Source organism: Oryzias latipes, chromosome 8, assembly GCF_002234675.1.
Source record: "Oryzias latipes chromosome 8, ASM223467v1".
Classification (NCBI taxonomy): Eukaryota; Metazoa; Chordata; class Actinopteri; order Beloniformes; family Adrianichthyidae; genus Oryzias; species Oryzias latipes.
In genome coordinates this window covers 21,223,048-21,234,100 of record NC_019866.2, presented here as the reverse complement: position 1 = coordinate 21,234,100, position 11,053 = coordinate 21,223,048, and the positions used below count along the sequence as shown (strand labels likewise).

The following is an 11,053-nucleotide window of genomic DNA, read 5'->3' as shown; positions in this document are numbered from 1 at the left end:
CATTCTATTATAGATTCGTTCCTAAAAACTTTTCCTCTAATTTAGTTATCCAAGTAGACCCAATAAAACAAATATCTTATTGTGTGGATCTTCCCCCTTCTTCAGGAGGGCTTTGATGGTCCTCACAGCCCTTTCTGCTTCCGCGTTGCTTTGAGGGTAGTGGGGACTCAAGGCCACATGGCGGAAATCATAATCCTTTGCAAACACTGCAAACTGAGCTGCTGAAAACTCATAAAATTATTATTAAAACTATTATTAAAATTATTATCAAATCATTAAAATAATTAAAAATGACACCCGTATCAAATAAATATTAATATTAAGCTGCAAAAGTGCAAAAACATGTGATCAACTGCAAACATGTGATCAACTATAAAAAAACGTACTTTTTTTTAAATACAAAAAGATAAGTTAGTAATAAAGTACACATCAAAACAAATAACCGTTCATGAACAAAAACAAATGAAAAACAGCAACAACTTGAACAAAAGAATTTTAATAAATGATTGAAAAAAAGAATTATTAAAATATTATATTTAATAAAATAATTAACCCCGAAAGGGACAAAACGGATATGAAGAATGTATCAATGAATAAGAGAACAAATTTAATTATTGATAATAATTTAGAAATTAAAAAAATGTAAACATCAAAAAATTAAATAAATAAATTTGAAAAATAAATACGGCCATTAGGAAGGGCGCAGGAAATGCCACCGAATCAGGTAGGCCGTCCCAAACAAGAGAGGCCAGAGCAAGTCTTCCGTCTTCTGCGGGCCATGTGGCTCCCGGGGTTTTGAAATCGTTCATAGGTTATTCTAAAAAAAGAAGCCAATGAAGTTATCAGTTAATACAAAATAGTTATTTAATGTGTGTGATTGTGTAATTGTGGCTCTGTGACAGACTAGCGTCCAGGGTGTCCTTAGCCTTTGCCCACAAGTGGTTGGATAGGCTCCGGCAGCCCGTAACCCCGAAAGAGATAAAACGGATATGAAGAATGTATCAATGAATAAGAGAACGAATTTTATTGCTGACAAAAAGTTAGAAATTAAAAAAATGTAAACATGGAAACATCAAAAATAAAATAAATAAATAAAAACAAATTGCTTAAGAGTGGCGCAGAAAATGCCATAAAATTACGTATGTTGCCCCACGCAGAAGAGGCCAGATCATCTTCCGGCCTCGGTGGGCGGATCCCAACCTAGAGACAAAATAAAAGCAATCAGGCATCATTTTTAATAGCAGAAGATGACTGACTACTGCTAGACCCTTACGTCTGCCGGCTCTCTCTCGGCTCTCGGCCGGTGTTCTTCCCTTCCCGGAACGATCAAAAGGTAAATCAGAGCGGAGAAATGTGGAAAGTCCAGTATCAAGATTTTTTGAAAGTTTTTAATAAAATTTGAAAAAATAAATAAATAACTATGTGCATTTTTTATGGCACCTGCCGGTACCATCTGATAAAAAGAAATGTTGCCATGACGGCGGCCCCCGCCAGACAGGAGAATAACAATCCCCTGGTCCCCGTGGCTGGTCTAGCCGGACGGATGGGATTCTAGAGACAAAAAAAAGCAATCGGGCATCAATTTTAATAGCAGAAGAGGACTGACCACTGCTAGACCCTTACGTCTGCCGGCTCTCTCTCGGCCGGTGTTCTTCCCTTCCCGGAACGACAGGTGACTCATATTGGAGTCTAAACAAGTAGGGAGGACAGAAACAAACTTTCTGTGTGACGCAATCACTGTCTAGGAGGAATGGATTAAAAAAAACGATGGATGTTTCTCTGGATACAATTTGACGGATATTCCGGAATTTCCCTCCACTCTTCAAAAGGTCTTCCCTATTCTTGGAAAGTGTTACGATATCAGACTCAACTAATCTGGAAAGAAACTGTTGTCCTTCTGACCGCGGACAAACACACACATTTGAGAAAGAAAGTAGAACAAATGATTAATTTTGTAAATACTCTCATTTAATGCTGAGTATTACAAATACAGTATGACACTTAACAGCAACCATTAAAAATCCAGATCATCTTGTTAACAGAGTTCAATGAGAAGAAAGTCGGGCGTGAAATCTACTTACTGGACTCTCACCCGAGAGCCGGGCCTCTCCTGTGGCCGCTCGCATACATTGCCTCCCCTGCTGTTCATTTCTGTAAGACAAAAATCTTTTTTTTTTCATACTCGGCTGGCGGATGCGAAAGTATGTTAAACGTGGTGGATTTTGAAGAAAAATGATTATTTAGACCCACATACAAGTACGGAAACAGACCATCTTCCACAACAGGAAGTGTGTGTATCTTGCTTACCCATGTCACCTATGTTATCTTTTTGAGCTATGGTCTCACTCCAACACACACCTGAGGGAAGGCAAAAAAAAAAAAAACACAGACACACATGAGACCATGCTGAAAGTTAGCTTGAGTCTTGCTAACACTAACACACTTCTGAATGCTGCATTTACCCAAAACAACATTTTTCAAACGATTGGCAAGAACAAAAATGGTGTGAGAAGAGTTTTAAGTTATGAAAATTGTTTTTCTATGTTTTAAACTTTAAACTCTCTTTTCAGTCAAACTAGTGCGAGTGACGTCTACGGCTTACCCACTCTTAGAAGTCCTCATGGGGGACTGAGGAGAATGCCGCGAAAGAACAGGAAGTAGCGAACCATCAAAATAAAAGTCTCCGCTTAAAACATTCGCATGCAAATAACTAATTAAAGATAAAAAAGCAATTTTGGTGAAATTGATAATCTCCTGAAAGGAGAAAGAAGGAAAACGAGACGAGCTGTTTCTTCATTGAGAGCATTTACTCGAATGAGTCATATTTTCAAGCACTTTAAAATATTAAACATAGCTAACAGGTGAACATGGCTAAACATTTTAACTTCTGTGTCGCTGCATTCAAAATGACAGGTGCACGCTATTCAGCCGCGTGCTTGAAAACTGAGCAAGCAAACGTATCTTTCTCCACTCAAACATGAACTAACCTAAAAAGCATTTCTGTGACGCTTTGAAGAACAAACTGACAGTTTATATTCAAGACATATTCTAAACAAATTAATAATTACCTGAAAAGAGAAAGAAGGAAAACGAGACGAGCTGTTTCCCCATTGAAAGCATTTACTCGAAAGAGTGAAACAAGCCGCGTTCGCCCCCTAGTGGTCATTCTATGCATAAACAATCAATAACTGAATAGTGGATGGAGGATTAAAGACAGAAAACATTCATAGGCAAATGGAGTGATTTTTCCCGTGATATTAACCTAATAGGTACCACAAAATTAACACAACAAATATTACATGGGCTACATTAAGGACTTTTTGATCGATGCAGTTGGACACAGTGACATGACGGAATGGTAAATAAATACTTTTCCATCCGTTTTCCTGACTGATGTGGTGAAACTGAACTATACACTTAAAAAAATTGATTCTGGCCTCCAGTAAATGCTTCAAATATCTTTTTAGTTCATATTAATTATTTTAATCACATTTTTTGGTTATACCTAATTAATTTAAGTATATCAAACATATTTCTTTTTGAAACAACGTTATTAAATTGGTAAATATAACTTAAAAAAAATTATGTTCATCCAACCAGCAATGACGTCATCTAATATGCGCATGCGCACACCATGCGCCCGCCATTTTAAGGTCAGAAGCGCGTGCTTCACTTTCACTGCAGACAGAAGAGGGAGCGGGTTGATCGAAGTTGCCTGGGTTTGGTAAGTAACGTTTTCAATTGTTTTTGTCTTTTTACTTGACTTTAATCTTTTAAAATTGTTTGACATTGGTCCAGAAAGTCACTTGCCTTAACAATGCCTCGTGGTTTTGTTTTTAGCCAGCTAATTAGTCATTTTGCATCATGCTTGATTAGCTAAGCTAGCTTGTTTTTCAGACTAGTCCGTAGAGCAGAGCCAGAGGCCTCGTTTTTGACACTATAGTGATACTTTATCACCGCAAATGTAAAGGCAGGTCTCTTATAGCAGTAGGGCGGTTGACGGGGCACAATCTGCGCCCCCCCCCTCTTCTCGCTGGTTTCTTTAAACGAATACGCCACTGTGCGCTCGGGTGCTGCATAGTGAGGATATAATTACGCTCTCTGTAGAAAAACCCTGAAGGAAAGCAAGCGGGGGTGGGGGTGAGTTTCAGTAACTTACAGCCGCAGACGACGTGAACAGGTGTGGGATATTATTGTTGTTGATGACTGACCCATACACAGGGTCTTGGTTGTCCTGTGTTTCATTGGGAAGGACCAAGACAATCTTGAAGCGATTAGTTCAGTCCTCTTTCACTGCTTCTCGGCTGACATCCTGAGAAGAAAAAAACTGTTGTTAGAAATAATTAAGATAAGATTCCAAGAAAAACAAACGGCCAAGAGAGTAAAAAATGTTAAAAGAATACTTAATTTAGTTTCATTTAAACAATATTCAGGTGACAATGTTTTTTATTTATTTAGTGTCACACAACATTGTTCACAGGGCTGACCCTGAGACAAAGACATGTTTGGGGGCCATGCACGCCAAGAGTCAACACCCACAACCATGGCCTGGGCACATAGTGGTGCAGAGCCCTCCAGTCACCAGGCTGGAGCTGTCAATGGGACAGCAACTGTGATGGTAAACCAGAACTATTCCCAGTGTGAAAGGTCCCGATGGGAGGAAAAACACTGGAGCCAAAAAAAAAAAAAAACTGAGGGATCAAATCAGGGGAAAAAAGGTATAACTGAAATAAAATTATGCTCCTAAAATAACAGTAATAATTCATCAACAGCTAAAGATAAATTAAAAAGGGTAAGAGAATAAAATGCATAAGAAATCAGTTAAAAACCTAATAGAAAAAATATGCACCTATTTTCTCTTTAAAAAAATCACGTGTAAAGAATATTTTACCTTCAATAAAATATCACAAGTAAAAACCATATTACAAGGCTAGTCAATCATTGAAATATGGTCATGATGATCATAAGATACGTCATACTCTTTGATCATCTTCACTTCTCCACATCCATCTCATGTTGTGGCACCTGAAACATACCAATTAAAAATTAAAAATGAAACCAAACGACCACCCAACCAAATCTTGTGACAAATTGAACCTAATCATTTGGTCTTACGTTGTCAGCTGGGGGTGGGGGTCCAGATTAGCAGTCAGAATGTGCCATGCTCTTGAAAAAACATAAAGGTTGTTTTTCAACTCCTTATTAACTCATGGATGTAGATTGATATTTATTTATTTTTTATTACATATATTACAAATGATGTGAACAGTTTTTTGTAATATTACCTGTATGGCCAGGTGTCCTGTAGTTGTCCAAAGTAGTTGCTTATGGGCATTCAAAGTCTGATGCTCCTTCGGTTCTGACTTCCTGTTAGACTCTAAAAGGAGAACAGAAATATTACAAGCGGCAAAGACTCTTAACATGCATATGATTACTATGGCGCCATGGTCAAAAAACCGAAAGTTACTTGAGCGACGCTGACCCGCCCGCACAGTCCGCAGACGTCTGGGGTTTACCGTGTCAGCTCGGTGTTGCATTTGAAACGGGTTATTCAGTAAAAATGTTTTCATTTTGCAGGAAATACGAAGATGACAGCGATGAAGAGGAAGCTGCAAAGAGAAGACAGGTTTGACTTGAAGTGTTTGGATTCAGGAGTTAAAGAGAGTAAAGAGGTAAATAAATATTTCTCTGAGCCTCCTTCGCAGAGAGCGGCTTCTCCCAGCTACATCCAGGAGCAGCGGGAGCTGAAGGCCAGGTGAGCTGAAAGCTTCTACAGGCGTCCAGCGCTCCTGCTCACTCTTTATTGACAGAAGTCGACGCTGCTGACAAGGAGGATGAAGACGCAGGAGGAGAAGGTCGGATGGGAAGCCCCGTCTGTGAACGTCTCCCTGTGGCTGAAACAAAACCAAGCTGCGTTTGTTTCAGGATGAAGAGGAGGCGGACTTTGTGGATTGGCTTAAAGGCCAGGCGGAGCTGGAGGGGGGAGAGGAGGTGAAGGACATGGTGAGTTTGATCAGGATGAAGAAACGTGTGGAGGACTCTGACTATCCAGCTCATGTTTGTGCTTTTTCTGTGGAGACAGAAGTACTTAAGAGACTACTGGAACAACCCGCAGCTGGAGGAGAAGGAGCGCTTCCTCAGAGACTATGTGCTTAACAAGGGCTACCTGAACGAAGAGGATGATGATGAAGAGCGGTGTGTTCCACAGAAGAGCTCCTCTGTTTCGTTTTAGTTGGAGAAATGTCAGAACTTTTGGATTTATTCCTTTTTTTTAAATGATGTAATCTGGATGCCTTCAGGATCCCGACCTACGATGAGGTGGTTCAGGAGGACGTGGATGACTCTGAGGAGGAGGGCGAGTCTTTTCTGGAACGCCAGGAAGACTTTGAGAGAAGCTACAACTTCCGCTTCGAAGAGCCCAACTCGGAACGCGTGAAGACCTATCCTCGGAACATCGCCACGGCCGTGCACTCCAAGGACGACTCCAGGAAGCGCAAGAGAGAGGAAGTGAAAGAGAGGAAGCAAAAGGTTCGGAAGCGAGTCGATGGGAGTCTTTTCCAGAGTTGAAACCAAACCTCCTGGCTGATGGTGATGGTTGCAGGAGAAGGAGCAGAAGCGCGAGCAGCTGAAGCAGCTGAAGAGGAACGAGATCATGGAGAAGCTGAAGCAGCTGCAGGAGCTGACGGGAAACGAGCAGCTGGCTTTCAGCCAGGAGGACCTGGAGGGAGACTTTGATCCGAAGCATCACGATCGGCTCATGCAGGTGAGCGGATGAGTCGATTGGAACCCCAATCCCTCTGTTAGCCTTTCAGTTACTGTAGAGTCTATTTGCAGAAATTCTTTGGCGATGAATACTACGGCGAGGAGGAAGAAGAGAAGCCGCAGTTTGAGGATGATGATGAAATGGAAGGTAAACCAATACAAGATCAGCATGCTGGAATTAGAGGTTCCTGCTGTGCTTGTGTGTGTCTTTCCATAGTTTTACTGCTGTTTTACATTCAAATGTGTCTGATTTATTGTAGTTTGTGATTCAGATTAAAGAAAATCGATGTTTCTCACGTAAAACAAAACAAAAATCAATTCTAAATCGGATTCATGTTTTGTTTTTACCTCAGATCGCTGGAATTGGGACACTTGGACTGGAGAAGACCAAGAGGAGGACTATGCAGAGGAAGACTACAACGGGGAGGCGTCTGGACCTCACTGTGATGACGAAGACTTCATTGTGAGTCAGCCTTTCTCATCAATGCAGAGCTGGGCTGGCAGTGGTGTTTCATGCACCCCAGCCAACACTCTGCATCCAAGAAGATTAAGAAGAAGGAGAGGAAGATGAAGATGGAGGATCTGCCAGCTTTGTGTGGATCTTCCCCCTTCTTCAGGAGGGGCTTTGATGGTCCTCACAGCCCTTTCTGCTTCCCCGTTGCTTTGAGGGTAGTGGGCACTCAAGGTCACATGGCTGAAATCATAATCCTTTGCAAACACTGCAAACTCAGCTTCTGAAAACTTAAAATTATTATTAAAACTATTATTAAAATCATTAAAATAATTATTAAAAATGACACTCGTATTAAATAAATACATATTAATATTAAGCTGCCAAATTGCAAAAACATGTGATCAACTGCAAACATGTGATCAACTATAAAAAAAAATCCCTGATGGCTTTTCCCATCAGGGGTCGCCACAGTGAACATGGTAAACTTGGCAATGTTTTACGCCGGATGCCCTTCCTGACGCAACCTTCTCAAAGCAACTGGGCTTGGGACCGGCACAGACGTAGAGAAGGGAACAGGGAGCGGCCCGGATTCGAACCCTGGTTTCACGTATGGAAGGTGCCGCAAACCAGCACAAGCAAAAGCACCTCCCGCAAAATGTTCTCTGCTAAATGTGTAGCATAATTCATTTAGAAATGTCTAATTTGACAATTAAAATGGATTATTAGAAATGTTTTTTAATTTTCAGGCAGTCTACTTACTGAAGAGAGAGCTGTGAAGCCACTTGTGGCTCTTCCAGGCGCCTGGAGGTTGATGGTTGTGAAGCCACTTGTGGCTCCTCCAGGCGCCTGGAGTCTGATGACTGGGAGGCGCTTGATGGGGGGCTTGATGTTAGTGAGGAGCAGCTGCCTGTGTTTGATTCTGAAAGACAAAAATCTAGATGTCATTTTTTCATACTCTGGCAAGGATGGTGGATGCGAAAGTATTATAACAATCCAGCACAAGCAAAAGCACCTCCCGCAAAATGTTCTCTACTAAATGTGTAGCATAATTCATTTAGAAATGTTTAATTTGACAATTAAAATGGATTATTAGAAATGCTTTTTAATTTTCAGGCAGTCTACTTACTGAACAGAGAGCTGGGACGCCACTTGTGGCTCCTCCAGGCGCCTGGGATTTGATGTTTGTGGAGCCACTTGTGGCTCCTCCAGGCGCCTGGGATTTGATGTTTGTGGAGCCACTTGTGGCTCCTCCAGGCGCCTGGGATTTGATGTTTGTCGAGCCACTTGTGGCTCCTCCAGGCGCCTGGGATTTGATGTTTGTGGAGCCACTTGTGGCTCCTCCAGGCGCCTGGGATTTAATGTTTGTCGAGCCACTTGTGGCTCCTCCAGGCGCCTGGGATTTGATGTTTGTGGAGCCACTTGTGGCTCCTCCAGGCGCCTGGGATTTGATGTTTGTGGAGCCACTTGTGGCTCCTCCAGGCGCCTGGGATTTGATGTTTGTGGAGCCACTTGTGGCTCCTCCAGGCGCCTGGAGTTTGATGTTTGTGGAGCCACTTGTGGCTCCTCCGGGCGCCTGGAGTCTGATGACTGGGAGGCCAGGCTTGATGGGGGGCTTGATGTTAGTGAGGAGTCCCCACAGCTGCCTGTGTTTGATTCTGAAAGACAAAAATCTAGATGTCATTTTTTCATACTCTGGCAAGGATGGTGGATGCAAAAGTATTATAACAATCCGGCCTAACCAACACTTGAGCGGGGAAGCAACAGCTGAGCTGCTCATGAAGAGCCTTCTTTGGAGAGCTAATTGTGCCCCATACACTGCACAATCCCGGTCAGTCTCAGGCAGGATTGATCAGAAAGAGAGACAATATCTCCTTTAGAGCAAAAAGCTTATTTAGTTTATTTATTAAGTTTCTCAAACAGCCAAAACAGCATGGAGGTTAGTTCAACTTCCAGCCTTCTAAACTCAAGGTTTCACCCCAAAACTCTTCACTTCCCATGAGCCTTAGGCGCTGGAGGCGGGGATAACCCCCTGGTCGCTACACTGCCCCCACCTAAGAGGGTTAAGTGTCCCTACAACCCTCACATAACTGCAGAACAGCCCCATCAGCGTGTTACCTTTCAGCTTCAGGCTTCAAACCGCTGTTATTTCCGGTCCGGTCCCGGTCAGGACGCAAACGGTAACTAATGAAGCGGGACACCGTTGCTCTGGAACAGGCTAGAAGCCGTTTATTTCTTTGCTTGGATCAAACTGTTAGTAAAGCACAATGTCTGCAAACATTTCCTCGTTCAAAACTCAGAGAGAGCACATAAGCTGGCAGAGCAGCCCCCCTTTTTCCTCTCCTGCGCATCCCCTCTCCTGCCTCATCCTGGAGCAACCAAGCACCCAAGGCAACGCCTCCTTCCATCACTGTGTTGCCTCCATGACAACCGCATTGATTCACAAAATAGAAACACAACAAAAAGGGGAGGGTTTCGCCATGCTAAACGTTTGCCGTTTGGACCAACACGCATCTTCTAAATGTGCTTTTATTACTGTTATGATTATTATTAAGGGCCTGCTCGCTCATAATTTTTTTAATCCGCGCGGTCAGTGCTCAGGTCCGCGGAAGGCGGAAATGCTGCTACGTTACGTAGTCCTCAGAACGTCTATGTTTGATAGTTTCAGCATTGTAAAGTATAAATGCAAAAATCGGATACGGGTCACTTTTAAAAGATAATGTAAGCGGGTCGTCAAAAAAATTGGATATTGTCAGAAAATCGAATTTGGGCATCAAGACCTGCAGTGTAAATGCAGCCCTAGTCTCGCGGCTTTTCCTCCCGGCTCCTGCCACGCCCACTGTTCACCGTAATCAACAGAGCAATTTAGCATCTAATAGAACATCAACAAAGCAACAGAACACGGGGATACTACAATATGTTACCATGGGAACTAGCATAACCTGCTTTCTGGAATACCCCCCAGGCCAAATTCAGGCACTTTTTTCTTATTGTTTTTTTAAGGTACCCATTCTATCGTCCAATCAGAAACAGACCATCATCTTCCACAACAAGAAGTGTCTTACCCATGTCACCTGTGTCTCACCCAGCTACGACAGTTTTGATCCGTTTAGAATTGTTAATGTAATTGCTAAGGACTTTTTTGATCGATGCAGTTGGACACAGTGACATGACGGACTATTAAATACTTTTCCATCCGTTTTCCTGACTGTTGTGGGGCAGCTGAAGATACGTGTCATCATGAGGTTGTCTTTCCTCCAGTTTATTTAATGTCCTTTCTAGATTCATTGTTAACTTTTATTTTATTCTAGGCTTTGCTTTCAACTGACCAGAACACTCATCCTTTACTGTAGTGGTCACTGCTTTGTACTTTTGAAACAGCATCGCTGATGTGGTTTGTTCAGTGGATGCAGATTTTCCTGTAATGCGTCCTCTAGCTCACCATGACAACATCACCTGATATGAATACAGATGCCTTATAGAGACAACCATAAAACATCACTGCTCACCCCATCCTCAGCAAACAAAAAGCCAGCTTCATATGACCTTTGCTCAGGTTGACTTTTATTGGGGACCGGCCTAATTTGGGAGGAACAGTTTGCTCACCAGAGTTTTCAAGCTGAAAAAGAAGTACATGTATTTTAATTAGTTTGTAACAAAACACAGAAAAACACGAGTGGGAAGAGACATGGGCAAGTTACAATACTATGGTCTGTTTAGATAAGAGCTATATTCTCTTTATTTCTACAGTTTCAAAAAAAAAAATCTTATTTTGTTTGTCACTAAAACAAAATATGGAATTTGGAACATCAAGTTAAAGTAATAAGGAAAACTGCTGTT

At 42.1% G+C, this 11,053-nt stretch overlaps 1 protein-coding gene and 1 long non-coding RNA gene across 2 annotated transcripts; one reads left to right on the top strand and one right to left on the bottom strand.

Annotated features, from left to right (window-relative positions):
* Positions 1-530: 530 nt before the first annotated feature.
* Positions 531-5,584, bottom strand: LOC111947828. Its single transcript, XR_002873770.1, has 9 exons — positions 5,468-5,584; positions 5,286-5,377; positions 5,116-5,166; positions 4,980-5,025; positions 4,160-4,312; positions 2,308-2,358; positions 2,082-2,151; positions 1,274-1,551; positions 531-1,200 (listed from the first exon to the last, which is right to left on the bottom strand). It is a non-coding gene; the product is annotated as an uncharacterized LOC111947828 (long non-coding RNA).
* Positions 3,645-6,688, top strand: LOC105354640 (protein KRI1 homolog). Its single transcript, XM_023958044.1, has 7 exons — positions 3,645-3,724; positions 4,481-4,618; positions 5,578-5,626; positions 5,706-5,855; positions 5,926-6,003; positions 6,083-6,195; positions 6,300-6,688. Exons 4-7 carry the CDS (start codon positions 5,835-5,837, stop codon positions 6,565-6,567), a joined length of 480 nt encoding a protein of 159 aa, XP_023813812.1. The 5' UTR covers positions 3,645-3,724; positions 4,481-4,618; positions 5,578-5,626; positions 5,706-5,834; the 3' UTR covers positions 6,568-6,688.
* Positions 6,689-11,053: the final 4,365 nt, after the last annotated feature.